The sequence below is a fragment of the Fusarium falciforme genome, chromosome 1 (genome assembly GCF_026873545.1).
Source record: "Fusarium falciforme chromosome 1, complete sequence".
NCBI lineage: Eukaryota > Fungi > Ascomycota > Sordariomycetes > Hypocreales > Nectriaceae > Fusarium > Fusarium falciforme.
The window spans coordinates 1290444-1311776 of NC_070544.1; the positions used below are offsets into that span (position 1 = coordinate 1290444).

Below are 21333 nucleotides of genomic sequence, written 5' to 3' on the forward strand. Positions count from 1 at the left end.
CAAGGGGATATCGTAGAGCACAGACGTCGCAAAAGTCAAGCTGTTGTCCCCTTTGCTCTCTCCCGCGCCCAAGTCAACATCCTCCCGCAGTCAGTTATTGCTACTGTGAGCCTGGGGCAGGGGTCCTAGGCGCCGCACCGAGCATGGGCGGGCCACGGGCGACCATAGGACAGGGTGGTTAAGATGAGCCTGGCGGGCACCATTATTAGCGGAGATGAGAGACAAGGGGAGAGATAGAGTGGTATTGTGAGGGGGGTGTTGACGGAAATGTCACACTGTCCTATGTGTGTTGAACTGTACTATAAGTACAGTGCGTGTACGGTAGTCACAAACCTCCCCCAATACTGTACTATCCTTCGCCGAGGGCTAATCTCAACCAAGACTCCACTCACACCTTCTCTCCCACCCACCCCAGTCAAGCCCAGTCGAGCCCCGTCCCGTTCGGCCATCCTCTCACAGTTCACACAGTCTCTCGACGTCCCAGTGTCCCTGCCGCTCAGCGTTTCCAGCGGATGTTCCCCCCGGCTTCCAGCACGTCTCCCGCTGCTCCCACCGCGCCCGTCCAGCCTTCCAAAACCAACCTTCAGCCTTCAAGTAGGGAGTCTTAGAGACCGGGCAGTTTTACCACTTACCCCCCTGCGCGCGCTCCCAGCCTTGATCTTCCAATTTCCTCTTCCTCCCCAAGTGCCCAGCCCAAGACCCAATCTACGTTTTAAAGGCAATCATCTCGCTTGCGCGCCAGGTCCTCCCTCTCAGCCTCCGATCCGCCCTGCTTCTCGTTTCCGTCCTCCGCCCGCCCTCCGTTCTTCCTCCTCCTCACCGAGCTCCATCCCCGACCGACGCAACCCCCGAACAGGTTTCCCGTTTGCGGCAGTCTCTTGACGAGTCACTCATTCGCTCCGGTTCTCCCTTTGGTTACCTTTCGCTTCATTCACTCGTACCCTTTGCCTTGATCCAACCTTCAGCCACCGCTTGCCTCGGCCCAAACGCGCTGCAATTTCCCACCAACTTTGCCCCCTCAGCGCTCTGAAGCCCTTCGCCTCCTTCATCGACGCCAAATCGAACTGTCTCGCCTCCTCCCGCGTTCCGGGCCTCTGTAGGCCATCTACAAAGAATTAGGGGCTGTTCATTTAGGACTGGTTTTGTGTGTGGACGAGGTCGACGACGTGAGTTGCCATCATCCCTTGTGCGATCCTGGTAGCCCCCTGCGCGGTTTCTGGTTGCTATATGCTCGTGAGGACACGGGAACAGTATCGTCTCCTTGGCGACCTTGTCGCGACCAGTTTGAAGACTGTGCTGGGATGATATTGGTGTGAGCTGGTGATCACCACGTCTGCGCGCTCCTGGCCGTGGTACTCCATCCGGCTGCTGACGGCTCCCAATCGCTGCTTGGAAATCAACTCCTGCAGGACATTCACTGACGGGCCTTTAAGCAAACAGCAAACATGTCCGACAAGCCGCAGACTCCGAACGACGAAATCCAACTTCAGTCGAACTCCAACGACGCTGAGATGGGCAAGGACAAGGATCTACTGTCACCAGAAGATGGGTCAAGCTCCAAGAAAGGCCGTGGGCTCCTCCAAGTTCCCTCGAGATCATCGTCACAGCGGAACCAATCGTCACCAACATCTACGGGTTTGAGTGGGGCGACCGTCAGCGATTCCCGGAACAGCATCGGAAGCCGATCGAAAGACTCCAAAGGTAGCCTCCGGGGGCGACGACGGAACGGAAGCACGTCTAGCAACCGGACTGGCGGCGAAACTGAACCCACAAACACCCCTGTAAACACCCAGCCAAGCTCTCCCGTTGCTCCCCCCCAGAAGAAGAAGAGAGGTGGTCTGCTCTCGTTCCTTGGATGTTGCGTCACACCCGAGGGCCCCAACGGCGGCGAGGAAAACAACGAAAACGTGCACAAGCTGGACAAACTGCCTCAGCGGCCAACATCTGCTAGGTCGCGAACCAACACTCCCCAGGAGCAGCCCAAGCCAGCTCCCGAGAAAGAAGCCCAACCAGCCGCCCCCACACAAGAGCCCAAGGACGAGCCTACTTCATCTGGCAGCACCAACGACGAGATTACAGTGGCAGAGCGAGAAAACAGGGAGTCGAAGCAATCGATTCCCCCCGCCGTCACGGTGGAGCCACCCAAGCCATCTCCAGCAGACGAGGAGCCCAAGGAGCAAGGCAACAAGACGGCCGACACTGGTGACGTTGATATGCGAGATGCTCCCGTCGATGAGGCCGAAGAAGTGCAGGTAGCCCCTGCAGCCGAAGAACCACCCCAAAGCACGATACCTCCTCCACCTCCATCCCCAGGTCCGGGCCCCTCTGCCGTGGCACCCGTTCCATTCCCCGAAGCTGGCCCATCGGCGCCTGAGCCGCAGAAGTGGTTGCTTCCCCCGATTGCGCCAGAGCACAAGGGCCGGAAATGCCTGGTTCTTGACTTGGACGAAACTCTGGTCCATAGCTCCTTTAAGGTATGTCTTGCGATGGTATTGGATCGTATGGCGTGCGCTAATTATTTGACAGATTCTGCATCAGGCCGACTTCACCATCCCTGTTGAGATTGAGGGTAACTACCACAACGTCTATGTGATAAAGCGACCAGGCGTCGACGAGTTCATGAAGCGAGTTGGCGAGCTGTACGAGGTTGTAGTGTTCACAGCGTCTGTCTCTAAGGTGAGTCTTATCGGATCCTCCGCAATGGTTCGACTAGTACTAATGATCGGCAGTATGGAGACCCTTTGCTGGACCAGCTCGACATCCACAAAGTCGTCCACCACAGACTCTTCCGAGAGAGCTGCTATAACCACCAAGGCAACTATGTCAAGGATCTTTCTCAAGTCGGACGAGATCTGAAGGATACCATCATCATCGACAACTCACCAACGTCATACATCTTCCACCCCCAACACGCAGTTCCTATCAGCAGTTGGTTCTCTGATGCTCACGATAACGAGCTATTAGACTTGATACCCGTTCTTGAAGACCTGGCCGGCCCCAACGTGGCCGATGTCAGTCTTGTCCTCGACGTCACTCTCTAAAATACCCACCTTCACTTCTATTCTCTTTGTCGAACTTTTTCCAACGATTCGAAACACACAACAACCCTTGATCTGCACAATTGCCATCATAGCGGAAGGCGTTTGGTTGAGAGCTTTCGTTTCCTGGTGTAGATGTACTATTGTCTAATGTTGCATAATTGAGCGGTTGGAAGGAAACGGACCTCACCAACGAACTCAAACTTCCCCTCGACGCGAGGTTACCCGGCGAGACTCGGTTGGCATCAGCGCGGAGGTCCTCTGGAGCGGGCATTGCATTGCCATTACATCTCACGGATTCGGGGCAAAAGATGGATCAGCAACCAGAAGTAAAAGCAAGCAAGCACGGGACGATCATTGGTGGAAGAACAGGATCTTCTTCTCCCGGAGATGGTCACGTGGTGTTTGAAAAGGACTACCGATTTTTGTGCAAATACGCTGGCGGAGGAAGAAAAAGGAGGGCGAATTCTGCTGCGATGGGAGAAGAGGCCTCTGGACCATGCACGGGGTAGAGGAACGGACAAGCATGTGTGAGAGGGAGTCCCCTGTGTGGATGGGATAAACTGCCAGCGGCGAGGGGCGGGCTTTTTGCGATTCCATTTGTCTCATGGTTTGCGTCTTTGATTCTGCTTCTGTTTTTTTTCTTGAATTATACATCACCTCATACATGCGAGTCTGCGAGCGGACTCGGAAGCGAGCAAGACAGCGTTTGTGCTGATCAGTAGGATCAGCGGGAGTAGAGTCCATAGTCATCTCTACCATACATAGCTATTGTCACTAAATTGTAAAATCCCCCCGACGCTTTTGTATCCTAGTGGTGAATCATGCTTGAACTCAGGAGCGCATCTCGGCCTTATCCGGTAGCCAGTCGCATGTCCCTTTGGTGGAGCATGCGCTGGTCGAGCTGCCGCTTTGAAGCTCGGACGGAGCCCGGAAAAAAGAGGACCCGACCTCCCTGTTTTCTGGCGAAGGTGGCCTCAACTCCCTACCGACCCATTTACTGGGGAAGACGCCCATAATTTCGACGCAGCCCAGCCCGTCTCGACCTTTAATTCCAACCTCGACATTCTCTCCTTTTCGCGTCTCTAGCTTTATCGACTTTGGAATCCTGCAGCGGTTCCGTGTCAACTGTCCTTCCTAGGTCTCTTCGGTTCTATTCTTCACAATGGTACGGAAGACATCTCCTCCTGTTCGGCCAGTCAATCGCACGTGGTCGCGATGCTACCATTGCTAGTGTCGCGAGCTGCTGGTGATGCGCTGCGACTTTGGTTCCTCCACACGGGGGCTCCATCGCTACCTTGTCAATCAAGAGCTTCAATGCTGACTTCTGAGCTATAGTCTTCTCCTCGTCCCTCTTCCCCCGACAGCGGCGCTGCTGCCAGCGGTGCCAGCGTCGGCCGCCCCTCGTCCCCTGCCATCCCTGGTGGTCCCCGAACTGCTATCCGACGACGTGCTGCCGCCGATCAGAAGGAGAAGATTGCCAATGCGCGACCAAGCAGCACCCGCGCTGCCGGCGCCGGTGGCTCCTCCAGCACCATGCTGCGTATGTTGCCCCTTTTCGTGTAAAGGAGGTTGGAGCATTTGGGACAGGTTGTTAACATGCGACACAGGACTCTACACTGACGAGTCGCCCGGTCTGAAGGTCGACCCCGTTGTTGTTCTGGTTCTCTCTCTGGTCTTCATCTTCAGTGTTGTCGCCCTTCACAGTATGTCCATATCTGTCCTCACATCAGCCAAGAACGACACCTAACGCTTTAACAGTTATTGCCAAGATCACCCGAAAATTCTCTAGCTAATTGCACCATCCATCACCGACGAGGAGGAATCAACGAAGAAGGGAGGCGCTTTTTCTCAGTGGGCGTAGCCTTTTCACATCTGGGATGTTTGAGGATGCGCAAATCTACAAATGGAGCGTGGGGGGAGGATAATACGGCCACACCGGAAACTTTTTTTGTCGTTTGTTGAATTGCTGCGGGTTATGAGATAAAGCCTTTGTATTATATCAGCAAAAGGGACCCAGACGGCAATCTGGACTTTTTCTGTTTTCGCGCGCTTTGATGGTGTCTTGGGCTCGTACTGATGTTGGTGATGTCTACTTGGCCTTGCTGGGCAATTATGTGCATGTTTGGTGGCTGATGAAAACTTGAAAGCAGCTCGAACCGACTCATATGAGATCATGTTCACTGAACAACTGGACAAGGAGACTATGGTGGTGCCTAATACAATCATTTGACAGGTGAGAGAGTCTGAAAGGATCCCACATACGCTCATCATCGACTTGCTAGCCAGGTATAGCTACGGTACAAGTATAAGAACCACCCAAACTCTACCAAAGCAGAGCCAATTCAGTGCCTCATCTCTGCATTCTAAACAGGAACCTCGTCAAGTAGCTCGGCCATGAGGTCTTCATGGCCAATTTCATGGGACCCTCGTGAGCTCCCCAGTTACATGACCCCCTGAAGGCGTTCGCTGGCCAAAAAGGCTCATAGAGATGGGTTCATCTAAAGACAGGTCAGTGTAAGGCCATGCTCACGTCTCAGGCTCGACATACACAGTGGATAGGTAGAAACGTAAGAAAGCCATGCTCGTCATCAGGAAGTGACATAGACACTGCCATGTTCTAAGCCGAAGCTAGCTGGCTAAGATGCCAGTTGCTTGATGCTGTCGCCTAATCCCATAATGGGGGCTCTTCTCCTCTAGTAAACGCTCCCATCTCACCGAGAACACGCCGCAGGAGCTGGTTGGTCTTAACGACCAGCTCGTTGTTTCGAGCTATCGCGGCAGTAATACCATCTACCGGAAGTGTTGAGAGAACAAAGGGAGGCAATGGAGATGGCGGTGTCTGAGGAGGTGTCTGAGAGGGAGGCGTTTGAGAAAGAGGTATCTGAGCAGGAGGAATCTCGGAAGGAGGCGTCCGAGAAGAAGATCGCTGAGACGGAGGGGACTGTGATGGTTCAGGCGAGGGAGCTGCGCCTTGGTCGATGGCCCGTGGAGGGTTGGGCACAAAACGAGGGTTCTTCTCTGCCTGTATGGCAGCTCTCTTAGCCTCGAGGGCCAGTTTATCCCAGTTGAGAACCTTGGATGATTAGTTATCAAGACATCAAGGACTCTGAGAGGGTGGTTTACCTGTTCGCCGTTGAGGATACGGACTGCCGCCTCCTGAAGGGTACGGGCATGAGGCAACGCTGCCTGAGGAACCTTTGAAACATTAGCACAAGAACCAACAAACGATACCGGCGACTAGAATGCTTACTTGATAGCACTTGCGTCCACCCTGGGCACAGCCGTAGCATGAGACGGCCGCTGGTGCTGAACGAGGAACAGTTAGTTGAGCCCACGGCATGGGAGGGAGGATCACTAACTCTCTCGGCACCGACAAAGAAACTCTGGACCACAGGCAAGCATCCTGTTGATACAGACCGCGCACGAGATCTCGCGAGGCTCGCCTTGAGTCTTGGGATCGACTCTGGGCTGCTTGGCAGGACGCGTCGTGTCCTGATCGTTACCATTGCTCGCGGGACTTGGCTGATCTTCAAACTCGCTCCCGCTGTCATTCTGGAGATCCATGGAGCCATACGAAACAGGCGCCTGGGAGGGTAGAATCCGTTAGCTTGGGGTTGGGGGTTAATGAAATGACTCGCGGTGACTTACGAATCGGAGAGCTGTGTGACGCATGAGCTCAGAGGCGCGCTGGCTTGCAACTCTTTCCTTGCGCTTCATGGTTGAATCAGTGATGAGATCTTCCTGAACGACGTGGGATAAAGGTTGGTGGTAATGGGACGGGGTAGTAACTGGGGGCTTGCAGGCGCGCCGTATTGACAACAAACAGAACGCGAATGGGAAATGGTTAAGAGAAAAGAGTTAGGGAAGAATAAAAAAAAACAAGGTGCTGAGATGGTACAGTTTGGATGACGATGTTGAGATGATCCTGGGAAGTGCTTGGCAGTGCTGCAGCATTGATCGACTGCTCAGCCAATGGGGCGGATTAGATTTCCTTGCTTGCTCTTGGGTCCATGCAAGTAGATCGAGGTAGTATCTGTATAGATAGAAACGGGGAGTAAGCGGCGAAAAAGCGGCGAGGTTTCGGCTGGTTTGAGAGACAATACATGTCCAACTGACACCGTAACACTGCGATACGAATACTGGCCAGATAAATAAGTGTTCAATTAAACTAGACTCAATCATTTCCTTTTCACTTTACTTTTGGCATATGAATTGTTAGACTCAGGGGTTGATTTGTATCTTGACCTGGCCCAGATGGACCCTATCTAGGAAACGGCAATCTAGGCTAGAACCAAAGGTCTAATAGAGCTGAGTGCCCATAGACGAGATCGAGTATACATGACAAGTGATGCTTTTGTGTTGTCGTATAACTACCTACTTGAGTTCTACCTCGAGGTAGTCATGATCACCAAACAATGCTTCCCAACAAATCGGTCAGCTTCATGTCACCAGAGTATCAGCTTGGGAGGATCCTTACGTCTTCTTACCGCTCAGAGTTCGCTGCTCAGTCAACAACTTCTGCAACAACTTCTTGCTCTGGACGTTGTCTTCGTGAAGAAGATCCAGGCTCCCCTTGATGCCTTCCATGATCTCGCAGAGATCGGCCACAGCGTCGGTGTTGCGGTCGATGGCGGAGATGATCTTATCAGCGGAAGAAAACTCGGCAGTGAGCTGGATTGGATCCTGACCGTCATCGCTTTCGTCATCACAGTCGCTGTCGATTTTAGCATCAGGAGTGGTCTTGGTGCCCTGGGCGTTGTCGCTGTCGCTGTTATCGGCCCAGTTGGTGTTGCGTTTTTCATTCCAGGTTGCGATCTCGCCGCTGCCCCAGCGGGGGATGCCGTTGGCGCCCCAATTGATATTGTCATTGCCGGCCCGGTTGGCGTTGGCGTTGACGTCTCGGTTGGTGTTGCTGCCGTCATTCCAGTAGGTCTTACCAATGTTGACCTGGTTGGTGTTGGTGTTGACATTGACGTTGTCGCTGCCGTCCCAGCTGGTGTTGTCTTTGTAGTCCCAGCAGGTCTTGCCGTTGTCGACCAGGTTGACTTTGCCATTGACGACCTCCTTGACATGGTTGTTTCCGTCCCAGTAGTCGTTCGTATCCTCGCGGGCAAACCAGAGAAGTCCTTCTTTCATAAGGGTGAGCTCGGCTTTGTTGGAGAGATACTCCCAGTCCGTGTCCTACAATTGTGTTAGATATAATCATGACAATGGTAGATACGAAAGTTACCTCGTGACCCTCATCCATCTTGCGCGCACAAACCTGGAGCTCGTAGGCTGACTTGAAGGCAGTCTCGGGGACCTGTAGAGTCAGTCACCGCGGAGGAGGAGAACCAAGTAGAAAGCGCACCTCTTCACATTCCACTCCATGGAGAACACAGCAATAGCATTCGCCGTTTACATTAGCTGAGAGAAATCCAAGTCAGTGACTTTCAAGTGTGGTTGAAGTGGGAGAGGAGTATCGTACCCAAGTGATCGCGGCAGAGGCCGTGGAACCCGCGTACCATCATGCGGTTCACGCACTGGAGACAGGGCACTTCGCGAGGGGATCCCTGGTGCTGGAAGGGACGGAGCTCTGGAGCGTACGGGCTGGCCCACAAGTCCCTGGGGGTATGGTGTTCGGTGGGTTCAGACGATGCGATACCGTACTTGCGCTCATTGATCTTATCGGTTGGGAGGTCGACCTGTTAGGGAGGAAGTGGTTAAAGCAAGGCTAGCACTGTTGGAGAACATGTTGGAAGACTTACAACGGTGAAATCCCTACCAGTCACGACGGTGTTCACCTCGGAAGGGGGCTCTGGGTCCCACGAGCCCCAGGGAGCCTATCAGATAGATATGAGAGGGTGATGAGGAACTTGAGTAATGGGAAACTGTACCATGGTGTCGGGTTTCTTCGAAAGGAGTCTTGTGAAACGTATCAAAGACCTTTCGGCACCCGCTGAGTGAGCAGATGTTGTCGGATTACCCGGTGTTGCTGGTGAGAAGAGGGTAATGAGGCGTGCTGAAAGGTGTTATCCTCAAGAGTGTTGAGGTGAGGAATGTTGAAGGTGGAAGAATTCTGAAAGTCAAGATGTTCCAGTCTTTAAATAGTTTGCGCTGGTAGGCAACACCTCGGAGACCGTCATGTTTGTGATTCACTCTACTTTCTGTCTGTGACAGTGACTCGGAGTAGGATGTGACGAGTTGCTATACAATCAGTAACCACTCAAACAATCACAGGCTCAAACAAAACAGTGCTATTCGACAATTGCCAACAACCTCAGCAGAAACCGTTCGGATTGAGAGAGCAAGGGTAAAGGGAACTCCTGAATAAGTAGACCCAACACCCATAAGCTAGATATTGGCCATCGTCATCCTGAATAATGACCTCGACATAAGTTTGTGAGTTTGTCTCGTAACAAAGAACACTGAAATATAATTTTGAGTACATGGAAACAGGATCAATGGCTAAGCGCACATTATTTATCGAAGCACTCGATGGTTTCTTGGAGGCGGACAAGCATCTGAGCTTGATTCTGTGACGTTTTGTAAGTGAATCATGCTCTGTGGAGGTATAGAGTGATCCGCCAGGTGGCCGACCTGGCCATAGCAAAGTGACCCGGTCTGCCTGGATATTTCCTATAAATACTATCGATATAGCACAATACTTGCTTGTTTCTGATGTGACATGGAGTAATCCGTGTGGTGATCGCTTTTATTTTCGCCATGAGATCTGCTCTCTGTGAAGTTCAGTCTTTCAAAGTGAACCTGAGGTTTGGTGTGGTTAGAACTCTGAGCTACGCATGGTTGGTTTGAAGGCTGGGTTGATAACCATAGCCCGACGACGGTTGAATCACCTCCACCAAGATTTATCAAGGATCTTCTGAGAGTGAAGGATACTGTGAGAGTAAAAGGTGTTGAGCATGAGAGGGAGAGAAAGCGCCTCTCATTGACTGGACGGCATTGCCATGAATGGGGCCAGAGCGAGAAAAGGCATCGCGGATATATCAGTCAAGTGATTAATGCAGAAAGACCTTGGTTGAGAATCCCCTGGCACAAGCCGTATAGCCAAGCCGATGACGCCCCGAGTCTTGGACGCCCCTGTCTAGTAGGTTGCCGTTATTCACAGTCCGTCTTGGCTCCGTATGAGCGATCAGATATGAAATGAATGACTTAAGCGAAGATGGAAGGTTAAGAAGGAGACGCGTCGTCGTTTGCGTGGTGGAGGTCTCTTTTGTAATACTCCGTGTCGGTGGTCCGTATCCGTATGCCGTACTCCGAGCGGAATGAGGTGTAATGATTCGCTGGATACGATAGCTTCGATACGTGCCTGGGACAGGATATCAGGCAACACTGAATTGCTCTTGTATGGAAGAGCGTGATTTTGTATGATTGGCCACGTAATTACCGCAACAATGGCCATTCATTTCCTTTGTTGCGTCTTGAATTCGCACACCAGTGCGAGAGCGAGTTTGCGATATGCCCGCTATTAATAACATCTAAGCCCTTCTAGGATAGTGGATCGAGGACCAAGCTCCAGGGGGGGGCTTAGAGCTGGAGCTCGAATTTGTGGGGCTGACGTAGGAGGTTGATCAGTTTCAAGTCGTTCCCCCACTATGAGACGGGACCTTCCTCTCTGCTCCACCATGGGAGCTTCATACAAGACCCCTCCATCTCCCACGTTCAGTAACCGCCCAGCTTCTTTGGATGCCAGGCTCCTACTATTCTTTCTTCCGTCGAACACTGCAAGCTCGTCGCCATGGCAGTCATGGACGAGAAGAAGGCTGCCGCTGCTGCTGCGAGCCAGCAACAACAGCAGCAGGCTTTCCCCCGCAATGACATGGCAGACGCCCTTGTCACAGATGGCTTTCAGTTGCCCGATATCGATCCTGGTGATGGCGCTCCACCACCGTATGGAGAGAGCCATGATCAAGTTCATTTCTCCCAGCCTGGTTTTGATGCTGGCGCCGAGGTGACGGGTATGTACCCAGCATGTGTGCAGCTGTCATGGAAGCATCCCACCTAACTGATGTCATTAGGCGATGGCCGAGTCAATATCAACATCAACACCAAGAACAGGAGACTCGCCGATCTCCTTGCCCCGACTCTGCAACGACAAGTCACCGCCGCCGAACCTGAACCTCCTGTCCTTCCTCCCGCATACATCCCTCCAAGCCTGGGCGGCCTCCCAGGCCAGACACCGCCACCAAAGCTCAACGTCGTCGTACAGATTGTCGGTTCCCGAGGCGATGTCCAACCCTTTGTCGCCCTAGGCAAAGTACTCAAAGATACTTATGGACATCGAGTTCGAATTGCTACACATGCTACTTTTCAAACATTTGTCGAAGAGAATGGCCTCGAATTCTTTAATATCGGCGGTGACCCCGCTGAACTGATGGCTTTCATGGTCAAGCATCCCGGTTTGATGCCTGGATTTGATGCTATTACGAGCGGTGAAGTGAGCAAGCGTCGGAAGGGTATCCAGGATATTCTCCTCGGTTGCTGGCGATCTTGCATAGAAGGAGGCGATGGCCTTGGACCACCCCCGACTCCTCATGCCAAGAATGCTCCTCTGGATGCGTCATTGGAGGTATCTGGCGCAGGCCAAGAGCCTTTTGTCGCCGATGCCATCATTGCAAACCCTCCTAGCTTTGCCCATGTTCACATTGCTGAAAAGATGGGAATTCCAGTGCACATGATGTTTACGTGAGTTACTCTATCATTTATGAAAGAGCACCTGCTGATGGTAGTCTAGTATGCCTTGGTCGCCCACAAGGGCGTTTCCTCACCCCTTGGCCAATATCCAATCCTCTAACACGGATGATGTTATGACCAACTACATGACTTACACACTTGTCGAGATGATGACTTGGCAAGGCCTAGGAGATGTTATCAACCGGTTTCGAGAAAAGGCCCTCGATCTTCCTCCGCTTTCACTGATTTGGGCTCCTGGACTACTGGCTAGGCTCCAGATCTCCTGGACATATTGCTGGTGAGTATATACGCTGGCTTGAATGAAAACACCTCTGACTTTAACTTAGGTCACCAGCTCTGATCCCAAAGCCCAATGATTGGGGTCGACATATCGACATTGCTGGCTTTTACTTTCTTAACCTAGCATCGTCCTACACACCAGACCCAGAACTTGAGGCATTCCTGCGAGACGGTCCACCTCCCGTTTATATCGGATTTGGCTCCATCGTCGTCGACGACCCCAACGCCATGACTGAAATGATTTTCGAAGCAGTCAGGCTTGCGGGTGTACGAGCCCTGGTATCTAAAGGCTGGGGAGGACTTGGCGCTGACGAACTTGGCATACCTGATGGTGTGTATATGTTGGGAAATGTGCCTCATGACTGGCTTTTCGAGCATGTCTCTTGTGTTGTCCACCACGGCGGCGCAGGAACCACTGCTGCTGGTATCAAGGCCGGAAAGCCCACGATTGTGGTTCCATTCTTCGGTGACCAGCCGTTCTGGGGTGCCATGATAGCAAGAGCTAATGCAGGTCCTGAACCGGTCCCCTACAAGGCGTTGACGGCAGAGAAGCTGGCCGAGTCTATTCAATTCTGCCTTCGCCCTGAGACTCTGGAGCAAGCGAAGGCGTTAGGAGCCAAGATTCGAGAAGAGAAGGGCACTGATGTGGGTGGAAAGAGCTTCCATGATCATCTAAACGTGGACAACTTGCGATGCTCCGTGTCACCAAGCCGTGCCGCGGCCTGGCGTGTAAGGAGAACTCAAGTGCGGCTGAGCCCCTTTGCTGCTGCGGTTCTGGTTGATGACGGCTCACTTCAGTGGTCTGACCTCAAGCTGTAAGCCACCTGGACAGGCCTGGAAGTGTTGCGCTAATCAAGAGCAGATATCGCCCAAATGAGTACAACACCGAGGATCAACCCCCAGACCCCATCTCGGCCTGCACCATGTCCCTTGTCTCTGATCTCGGAGGCATCGGAATGGCCATTGCCGATATGCCCAGGGAGATCTTCCGAAGTATGCAACGGACTAAAGAGCCTGAAGCTTCACAGGATCGGCCACAAAGCCCTGAAAAACCTGCAGCATCGCAGAGTGAGACCTCACTGCTCACACCTCCGACAACCGAAACAGATTCGAGATTGACGCCTGCGCCTAGCGCCTCGGAGACTGGAACTGTGAACTCGACGCTCGCCATTACTAGCCATTCTAACGCATCTCAGCCCACTTTGAGCGATGCTTCATCCACCTTCTCAACTCCTTTGTCCCCAGGGTCCTCGAATTTCCAAGGATCAACAATTCATAGGTCATCAAGGGACCAGTTGAAGCAAGCATTTGGAGGCCATCGAGACCGGAGCTCCTCGCCCACAAATTACATGACCCTTAACGCGGCGGTAGGTACTGGGAAGGGGGTTGGCAGGATTGTGTCTACAGGAGCTAAGACACCGATGAACTTTTGTCTGGGCCTGGCCAGAGGCTTCAGAAACATGCCCCGACTCTACAACGATGACACAATACGGCCAGTTGAGAAAGTCACCGGTCTTGGTTCTGGAATCATGGTGGCTGGTAAGGAGCTCGGTTATGGAGTTTTCGATGGCATCGCTGGTCTTGTCACACAACCCCTGAAAGGTGCTGAGAAGGAGGGAGTGCAAGGCTTGGTCAAGGGTTTCGGAAAAGGCATTGGTGGCTTGGTCGCGAAGCCCGCAGCTGGTGAGTCGAATGAAGTAGAAATACTTAAACTTGTGCTGACTTGTTCAAGGTATCTGGGGCATTCCAGCCTACACCATGCAGGGAGTTCACGCCGAGATCAACAAGTTCTTTACCAAAAGTGTTCACAACTACATCGTCTCATCAAGAGCTGTTCAAGGTCAGCATGAGATGATGGAATCGACACCTGAGGAGAGAGAAGATGTTGTCAAGCGCTGGAACAATGTCAAGTTCGACCTCAAGAACTTTTACGCCATGAAGAGAAAGGAGAAGGTGGCGGGCAAGCTCCCAGCAGACTCGCGGCCGACCAGCGGGGGAGCTGATTCCACGTTTGATCGCCCACGCACTGGATGGATACACACAAGAAAGCTGTCTTTTGATGAGAGGAAGAAGTTGCATGCCGAGAAGGAGGCATGGAAGAGGGGCTATGTGGACGTCGCGATTCCACCACCTACGGCCAGCGACTCCTCGAGTATACAGACAAGCTTGTCGGAAGATACCGAGCTAGAGAGAGCCATTCGGGCATCCGTTCTGGAGACTTCACGAGGAAATGCCGAGGAGGATGCTATGATCGAGGCAGCCGTCCGAGAGAGTGTCAAGGCTGTGCGACAAAAGGTCGAGTCAGAGCAGGCTCCGCCGCTTCCACTCAAGGACCCGTCGATATTCGAAGACCAAGACTATCAGATTACGGACGAGGAGTACCAGGCTCTCATCGAACAGGCCATTCAGCAGAGTCTCGTTGCCGACGCACAGTTGCCCCAGGAATCTGGTTTCGTGGAACTCGACGTGGACACGGCTGTTCCTCAACCGGCTCCCCTCGCACAACCACAACTACAATCACAGCCACCCAACGATGAAGACGCAGAGCTGCAGCGCGCCATTGAAGCATCAAAGAACCCACCACCTCTTCCCCCAAGAGACAACGACGATGAAGAACTTGAACGCGCCATCGCCGCCTCGAAAGAAGCGATGGCAAAGGAGGAGAGCCAGAGAACTGAGGAGGAGATTGTTATGGAATATGTCAAAAAGCAGAGCTTGGCAGAAGAGGAGTACAGGCAGCAGATGATGAAAGGGAAAGGCAAGGCAGATGAGGAGAATGAAGATGAGGAGCTGAGACGGGCAATGGAGGAGAGCTTGAAGATGAGCAAGGGGGACTATTCGGGCCCGTCAGGGGCTTGATGCTATACCGAGCGACTAAATGATTTGATGAGTTCTTTTTAGTTTTGTATTGCCGTAGGAGGCTAGGATACCCACGTTGCAACATGTATAGAAGAAGGGATTTCAGTTTCTTGCCTATTCTTGATCTATGAAACGTACCATTGGTGAACTATGTTTCAGAATACTAGTGATGGTACCATAGCGGAAGTTGTTACTTTGAATTGACTAGAAGGATAATGAGAAATACTCACGTGGATGATACTTTTTTGTACTTGAGTTGCTGCTGGTGTGTTGGTGGCTGTTCAGGGGTATTCTCCTTTGTGTGTCCCTCAACCAAGAGAGGATTGGGCAAGGAAAGGAGCTCGAGCCAGCAGAACACAAAGAGACGCAGTGGCTGAAGAATCCAAGTAGGGCCCAGGTGTTGTTCACTCGAGAGGATACAGATTATGATGAGCGCACGTTGCTCAGTCGAGTGAGCAAAACGTGCATGCTTGCTCACTGCTGTTGCGTATAGCATCAAAATCATGTTCCTGCCCATATGGCGAGAGAGAGCTTCTACTCTAAATTGTGTTTACTTGTGTTGAGTTTATTCTGTATGGACAAGACACTTCAGATCCACGGACAGATGTTGATAGAATAGAATCTGCTTCTTATAAATATCATCTGATGAGCTCCTCAGACAGCAATAATCATCTCGCACATCAACCTCCAACATCACTTCACATACACCCAATATCTTTCAGAAAAACCATTCAGCAAAACACAGCAACCATGGGCTCTCAGCTCTACCCCATGCGTCTCCCGCAGTACGTCCATTTCCACCGGACATTCCGCCAAGTCGACGAGTGGACGTGGATCATCGGAGGAAGACTCCTCATCACGCTCCTTGACTCGCCCAAGGACAGGACCAGCTGGCCCGTTGGTGACGGAGCGGGTTGGTACCACGCCTCTGAGGCGCCGAACCCGCGGCCGCGTTCAAGCCCCATCCAGGATCCCAGCAGATTCAAGCTGCTGCGTTCTTGGCAGGAGGAGGGCGCCATGTGGGAGATTGGGCAGTGTGTGCTCAGGGCGGAGCTCAGAGTAGGGAGCCACGACACCAAGGAGGCAGACACGTTGAGAGCCCTCGAGGGACGGGTCCTGAGCCTTCAGGTGCCTGTCGTCTACGCCAGCTTCGAGTTTGACGGGTATGAATACATCATCCACAGCAAGCTTGATGGCGTGCCCCTCAACACGGTCTGGAAGGACCTGGATGCAGACCACAAGAACCGCTGCGTGCTCCAGATCGCGAGATTCTGTAGGGAGCTCGCATCGTGGGAGCGTCGTAGCATCGAGGGTGTCGGGGGCGTCAACGGTAGCCACATGCGTGACGGTGGTCTTCTCATCCACCCCTGGATAGCGGGCAACACGCCTCAGGCGATGCTCGAGAACTGCGTGGCCATGGGCCTGGACTGCTCCAAGCTCGTCTTTGCCCACAACATTCTGGCTCCTCAGAATGTAATTTTCCACTGCGAGCCGGGAGCAAGCGAGGGACGCGTTGTTGGCATCCAGAACTGGACGTATGCCGGTTTTGTCCCCGAGGGAAGGATCAGAGCATGCGTTGGTCTGTACGATGACAACCTAGGGGAAGACTGGCAGCGCTTGTTCCATTTGGCGCTGAGCGCCGAGGGCTTCTCGGTCCCTGAAATGGGACTGCTCATGTCTTGGAAGAGGGAGATGGAACCGGAGAGGAGCGTGTTGATGAGCCAGTACTGGGCGACGGCGGGGAGGCAGAGGAGGCTGCGGGCAGAGCAGCATATTCTCGATGTCACCAAGCCAAGCGAGAATCCTGGCGTGCCGCGCTCTTGGGATGATATTCAGCTAGAGGGTTATCCAGAGCTCCCGTTCTCCGTATCCCAAATGATTATTAAATCATTTTACTATCCTCAACGATGATTGTATGTGCTGAGGATGCAGTTCAGGGACCCACGTGAGCGTTGAGGCAAAGAAAGGATGGATAGATAGGAGGTAAAGGTAGCGAGTGCCTTGGAAGGCATAGATAGAGACATAAAAGAGATGAGAAAAAGAAAAACCCAAAGGACACCTAATTATTGTGATGCTTGAATGTGTACGAATATTGTCTTTACCCTTGACGATCGTTCAAATAGAACCAAGTTGTGTCTTTGAGGCCTGAAAGGTCGATTCGATTGGGGAGGTAAATCCTCCGTTTCCAGACATGTTGAAGAGACAACCCGGCCTTCTAGCCGAACTAGTAGCTCGATTGTTTCATGCGCAGGTCGGTAGTCCGTACCTGTTCCAGATCAAGTCGAGTCGACTCCCGGCCAATATTTGACATGCCCAGGACAGAGAGTGTCTTGAACCATGTTCTGTAAGTGCTGGAACTGGTTCGGGCATCGTATTTGCAGACTCTTCCATGACAAAGGACCATGGCTGGTCCAAGAGACATGGCTGACGGGCGAGGCATGCTCCCAGCAAAGGCACGGCCCGAACACACTCCCGACACATGGCAAAATTGTAATAGAATCCTCTTCGTCTCCTGTGAACCGTTTCGCCACAACACCAGGCTTGTTGCCTCTAAATCCCAAAACACAAATCAAAACGACAAGCGCCCAAATTACCCCTACCAGCAGTATACATCCACATAGGCCTACGCTCACGGCGGCTTGTTTCCTGGATAACTGCGCACACAACGAAGCGTCCGTTCGTCTTAACCGTATCGCATGGGTTGTTGTCCGTGAGGTTGCCCCTGTGGAGGGTAGTACTGGCCTTGAGGTGGACCTCCGCCGTTGGCCATGGCCTTTACGTCTGGTCGGTTCTCGAGCGGCTGGTGGAAGTTGCAGATGCGGCATGCGACGTCGGTGTAGCCAGAGATGGACAGAGGGACGACAGGCTGTAAGATGACAGCATTAGCAGATGTTCAAAGTGACGGAAATCACAAGGACGTACAATCCAGCAGAAAGTGAACCAAGGATTGCTTTTGGTGACGTGGGCGGCCATGTTGCCGCAGTGGTGGCATTGGCACACCATGCCCTCATAGCCTGAGACTTCCTTTCGGAAGGTGTGCTCTCCGCACACAAAGAAGAAGAACATGATGAAGTCTGTAAGCGGACGACGATGGGATACGATCGGGTCGAGTCGACGGTTGAGTATCAGAAGATGTAGAAGGACGGTTGTGTCGGAGTTGTGTGTCGGACCCAAGTTAAAGGTTGGGCGTCGTCACAAGGGGGCGCAGGTCTTGGCGTGGGTTCTCGGTGATTTCTTCCGCTGCGACAGACGCCGGCAGACGTGATCAGGAATGAGTAACGGTCGGAGGATTGGGATAGAGTAGTCGGCCGATATGCGGGGAGACGTTGCAAGAGAGGGGAAAGAGTAGAAAGTTTATAGAGGTGAGGTTATAAAAGAATCAAGGTCATGAATAATAAACAGGCTGCAGCTTTACAGACCCGAGATGCTGTTCCTGGTTGGTTGTTGGGGAAAGAAGGTGATGACGAAGGCAGGACGAGTCGCGCTTGCTTAGCGGCAGGTTCGTGGACGCACGGACCACAGCTTCTCCTGACACCCGGCGCCACCAACCATTAGGACGGGGAAGGTACAACGTCCCGCAAAAAAAAGCCAAACCAGACATCCATCGCGTGCGACTCTTTGCTTCAACTCGCATGCCATTGAACCAGCGTCGAGATAGCTTCACCTTGATGTAGAGCTTCCAATCGCAAAGGAGACGACGATCTGTTATTCCAACTACTGCTTTAGCTCTACCATGCTCAACCGCTCCCTCTGGACACCATAGCGCAAACCCACCACCACCCACCATGCTCTACGACCTCAACATCGCCTGGTCGCCCTCGACCACCCCCGACCAGCTCCTCCAGACCCTCATCCTCTCGTCCTCCCTCGGCTACTCGACAGTCGCCCTGAGCCACGAGCTCACCCTCCCATTTCCTGCCAACCCCGTTGCGCCCTTCCCCAAGCTGCCATCATCGTCCGCAAAGCTCCCAAACATCCTCCACCGCGCGACACTCCCGCTCACAGATCCGGCGGCCTCAAACTATCGCCTAGGCTCTCTCGTTGCTGCGTACGATATTCTCGCCATCCGACCTCTTACCGACAAGGCTTTTCAGAATGCCTGCCTAACCCTCGATGTGCCGATAATATCCATGGACTTTACCCAACACTTTCAGTTCCACTTTCGTCCGAAGCCTTGTATGGCTGCCGTAACGCGCGGTGTGCGATTCGAGGTGTGCTACAGCCAAGCCCTAGCCGCTGACGCTCGAGGTCGCGCAAACTTCATCAGCAACGTCACGAGTTTGGTGCGGGCGACTCGCGGTCGGGGCATCATGATCAGCAGTGAAGCAAAGGATGCGCTATCACTCCGCGCGCCTGCGGATGTGGTCAACTTGCTGAATGTGTGGGGCCTGAACAGCGAAAAGGGAATGCAGGGCCTCGGCGCGATACCCCGTTCCATCGTAGTGAACGAGGGCATCAAGAGGAGTGGATTCAGAGGGGTCATTGACGTAGTCGAGGTTGCCAAGCGAGATGAAGATCAAGGCAATGCCGACGAGGATGGAAAGAAGGCCTCAGATGCGACTGGAAAGAAGAAGAACAAGGGACAGAATCAGAAGCGCAAGAGTGATGGGGAGGACGCCCAGCCGATGAGCAAGCGACAGGCCAAGAAGATGAAGCTGGCGTCAAGGGGTGCAGGACCAGACAAGAAATGAAAAAGTGAATCGATACTGGCGTTTAGGACCGGAAAAGGGACACGAGATGGCATGATACCCATAGAAGGAGGCACAATTGACACAAATCTCCAGAGACTCGCTCACATTATTATCAGGGCAGAAGAATTAGCATAGGGCCCTTGGGAAGAGGTATCTTGATAACAACCACACGCTCGCATTCAATCGACTAGCGATTCCCCCTCTCCTACTCTACCACCACATTATCGGCATATTCTCACGGAGCATTCGTCGCACGGGCTTTGAGCAGACCTGCTCCTCCTCCTCCGCCGAGATTTCCCAAGTTGATCGCGCTGCTGAGGGACAGGGTTGAGATGTTGATGGGAGCACGGGTCCGGGGCTCTTCGGCTTCTGGTTCGGCCGTGACGGCAGGCAAGGCCGTACCAGCGTCTGCAGTTGCGTCGGGTGCTAGGTCACCAAGGTTGAGCGAATTGGAGCCCCCAGTAGGCTGAGCGGGTGCGGGTGCTGCTGCGTCGTTGGATGGCGATGGCCCCAGAACGATGTTGCTCTCCATGACGGGGATGGCGGGGGCAGACGTGGCAGCTGGTGTCTCGGTCGTCGGGACTGCTTCGGTAGTGTCGTTGGGGACGCTGGCGACCTCGGTGGTTGATTCTTTCGCGGCTGTTGTCGATACCTTGGAGCTGGCGGTCGACTCCTTGGCCGATGCAGTTGATTCCTGGGCTGGTGCAGTCGATTCCTGAGCAGATGTTGCTGACTCCTTGGCAGATGTCGCCGACTCCTCAGTGGAGGATGATTCTTCAACGCGGGACTGGGCCAGAGGGTCCTCAGAGAATGTCGTCGTCGGGAGGGCGCTTTCAGCGATGGGGATAGTGGTGACGCCTGGTCCCGCTGTCTTGTTATCCTCAGCGCTGTCTGCTGGTGCCTGCACAGTCTGGATGAGAGTAACGGGAGGCTTCGCCTAGTCAGCATATAATGCTTAAGCATCAGAGAGGGGACTTACGGGAGCTTCGCCAGCGACAGTGATCGTCTCGGTCACAGGCGGCTGTGGCACGGGCTGGGTGACGACATCGACAACGGTGATAGGGGAGACCTCGACAATGGTGATGGGTGAAACTTCGACAACAGTAAACGGCTGGGCAACCTTTTGTCTGTGAGCAGAATTTGAATACTTGGATGACACAACATACAGCTGAAGTGATAGTCTCGGTGACAGTGATGGGAGGCTGGAGTCGCTCGTTAGCAAAGCTTCAACATGAGTTTCTAGCAAAGCAACTCACAGGTGCCGCGGCGACTTCGGTGATGGTGATGGGAGGCGCATTGATCGTAACGGTTTCAGCCGGCGCGTTGATGGTGACGGTAACGGCGGGCGGGTTGATGGTCACAGTGACGGTCTCGGCGGCGGCGACGGCATCGTTCTGGGCAGTCTGAACGATGACCTGGGTCTCGGTCACTTTCTCGGTGGTGGTCTCGGTGACGTAGGAGAGCCGGAGTCTACATGAGTGTTAGTCTCATGAACGATGTTATCGCAACTTGCCATACCCTTCAAACTTGGGAGCGGCGGGCTCTTCAACAGCCTGTCTCTTCCTGAAAGACCTATGTCCAAACCTCCCACTAGTGGCGGCCTAAGAGAGTGTCAGTTGTCGATCTTTACGGGTGGTGCAAGTTGGAGAACCCACCTGCGCAACCTGGACAGAGGCGAGCCATAGGCCCCAAGCCACCAGCCTCATATCGATTATTTCTTTAGAAGGGTATCTCAGACGCAACGCAACGCAACGCTCGGGTTAAAAGAA

The 21333-nt window shown here is 53.2% G+C and overlaps 8 protein-coding genes across 8 annotated transcripts; 5 read left to right on the plus strand and 3 right to left on the minus strand.

Moving 5' to 3' along the window:
* Window positions 1-1445: 1445 nt before the first annotated feature.
* Window positions 1446-3041, plus strand: NCS54_00032400 (FCP1-like proteiny domain-containing protein; the record flags this gene model as incomplete). The annotated part of the gene is made up of 3 exons (XM_053145978.1): window positions 1446-2474; window positions 2527-2676; window positions 2730-3041. The coding sequence occupies 3 exons, from the start codon at window positions 1446-1448 to the stop codon at window positions 3039-3041; spliced, it is 1491 nt and encodes a 496-aa protein (XP_053001953.1).
* Window positions 3042-4203: 1162 nt separating this feature from the next.
* On the plus strand, window positions 4204-4834 carry NCS54_00032500 (Protein transport protein Sec61 subunit beta; the record flags this gene model as incomplete). The annotated part of the gene is made up of 4 exons (XM_053145979.1): window positions 4204-4206; window positions 4377-4581; window positions 4649-4744; window positions 4800-4834. 4 exons carry the CDS (start codon window positions 4204-4206, stop codon window positions 4832-4834), a joined length of 339 nt encoding a protein of 112 aa, XP_053001954.1.
* Window positions 4835-7514: 2680 nt separating this feature from the next.
* NCS54_00032600 (Hypothetical protein) lies at window positions 7515-8920 on the minus strand (the record flags this gene model as incomplete). The annotated part of the gene is made up of 6 exons (XM_053145980.1): window positions 7515-8222; window positions 8272-8343; window positions 8392-8447; window positions 8509-8725; window positions 8789-8863; window positions 8918-8920. 6 exons carry the CDS (start codon window positions 8918-8920, stop codon window positions 7515-7517), a joined length of 1131 nt encoding a protein of 376 aa, XP_053001955.1.
* Window positions 8921-10779: 1859 nt separating this feature from the next.
* On the plus strand, window positions 10780-14873 carry NCS54_00032700 (Glyco-transf-28 domain-containing protein; the record flags this gene model as incomplete). The annotated part of the gene is made up of 6 exons (XM_053145981.1): window positions 10780-10999; window positions 11060-11726; window positions 11776-12012; window positions 12062-12829; window positions 12877-13697; window positions 13747-14873. The coding sequence occupies 6 exons, from the start codon at window positions 10780-10782 to the stop codon at window positions 14871-14873; spliced, it is 3840 nt and encodes a 1279-aa protein (XP_053001956.1).
* A 750-nt stretch (window positions 14874-15623) lies between these two features.
* On the plus strand, window positions 15624-16784 carry NCS54_00032800 (Hypothetical protein; the record flags this gene model as incomplete). The annotated part of the gene is made up of 1 exon (XM_053145982.1): window positions 15624-16784. One exon carries the CDS (start codon window positions 15624-15626, stop codon window positions 16782-16784), a length of 1161 nt encoding a protein of 386 aa, XP_053001957.1.
* A 772-nt stretch (window positions 16785-17556) lies between these two features.
* Window positions 17557-17939, minus strand: NCS54_00032900 (Hypothetical protein; the record flags this gene model as incomplete). Its single annotated transcript, XM_053145983.1, has 2 exons — window positions 17557-17739; window positions 17796-17939. The coding sequence occupies 2 exons, from the start codon at window positions 17937-17939 to the stop codon at window positions 17557-17559; spliced, it is 327 nt and encodes a 108-aa protein (XP_053001958.1).
* A 719-nt stretch (window positions 17940-18658) lies between these two features.
* On the plus strand, window positions 18659-19564 carry NCS54_00033000 (Hypothetical protein; the record flags this gene model as incomplete). Its single annotated transcript, XM_053145984.1, has 1 exon — window positions 18659-19564. One exon carries the CDS (start codon window positions 18659-18661, stop codon window positions 19562-19564), a length of 906 nt encoding a protein of 301 aa, XP_053001959.1.
* Window positions 19565-19799: 235 nt separating this feature from the next.
* NCS54_00033100 (Hypothetical protein) lies at window positions 19800-21270 on the minus strand (the record flags this gene model as incomplete). The annotated part of the gene is made up of 6 exons (XM_053145985.1): window positions 19800-20501; window positions 20544-20684; window positions 20731-20766; window positions 20821-21034; window positions 21083-21165; window positions 21220-21270. 6 exons carry the CDS (start codon window positions 21268-21270, stop codon window positions 19800-19802), a joined length of 1227 nt encoding a protein of 408 aa, XP_053001960.1.
* Between the last annotated feature and the right edge of the window lie 63 nt (window positions 21271-21333).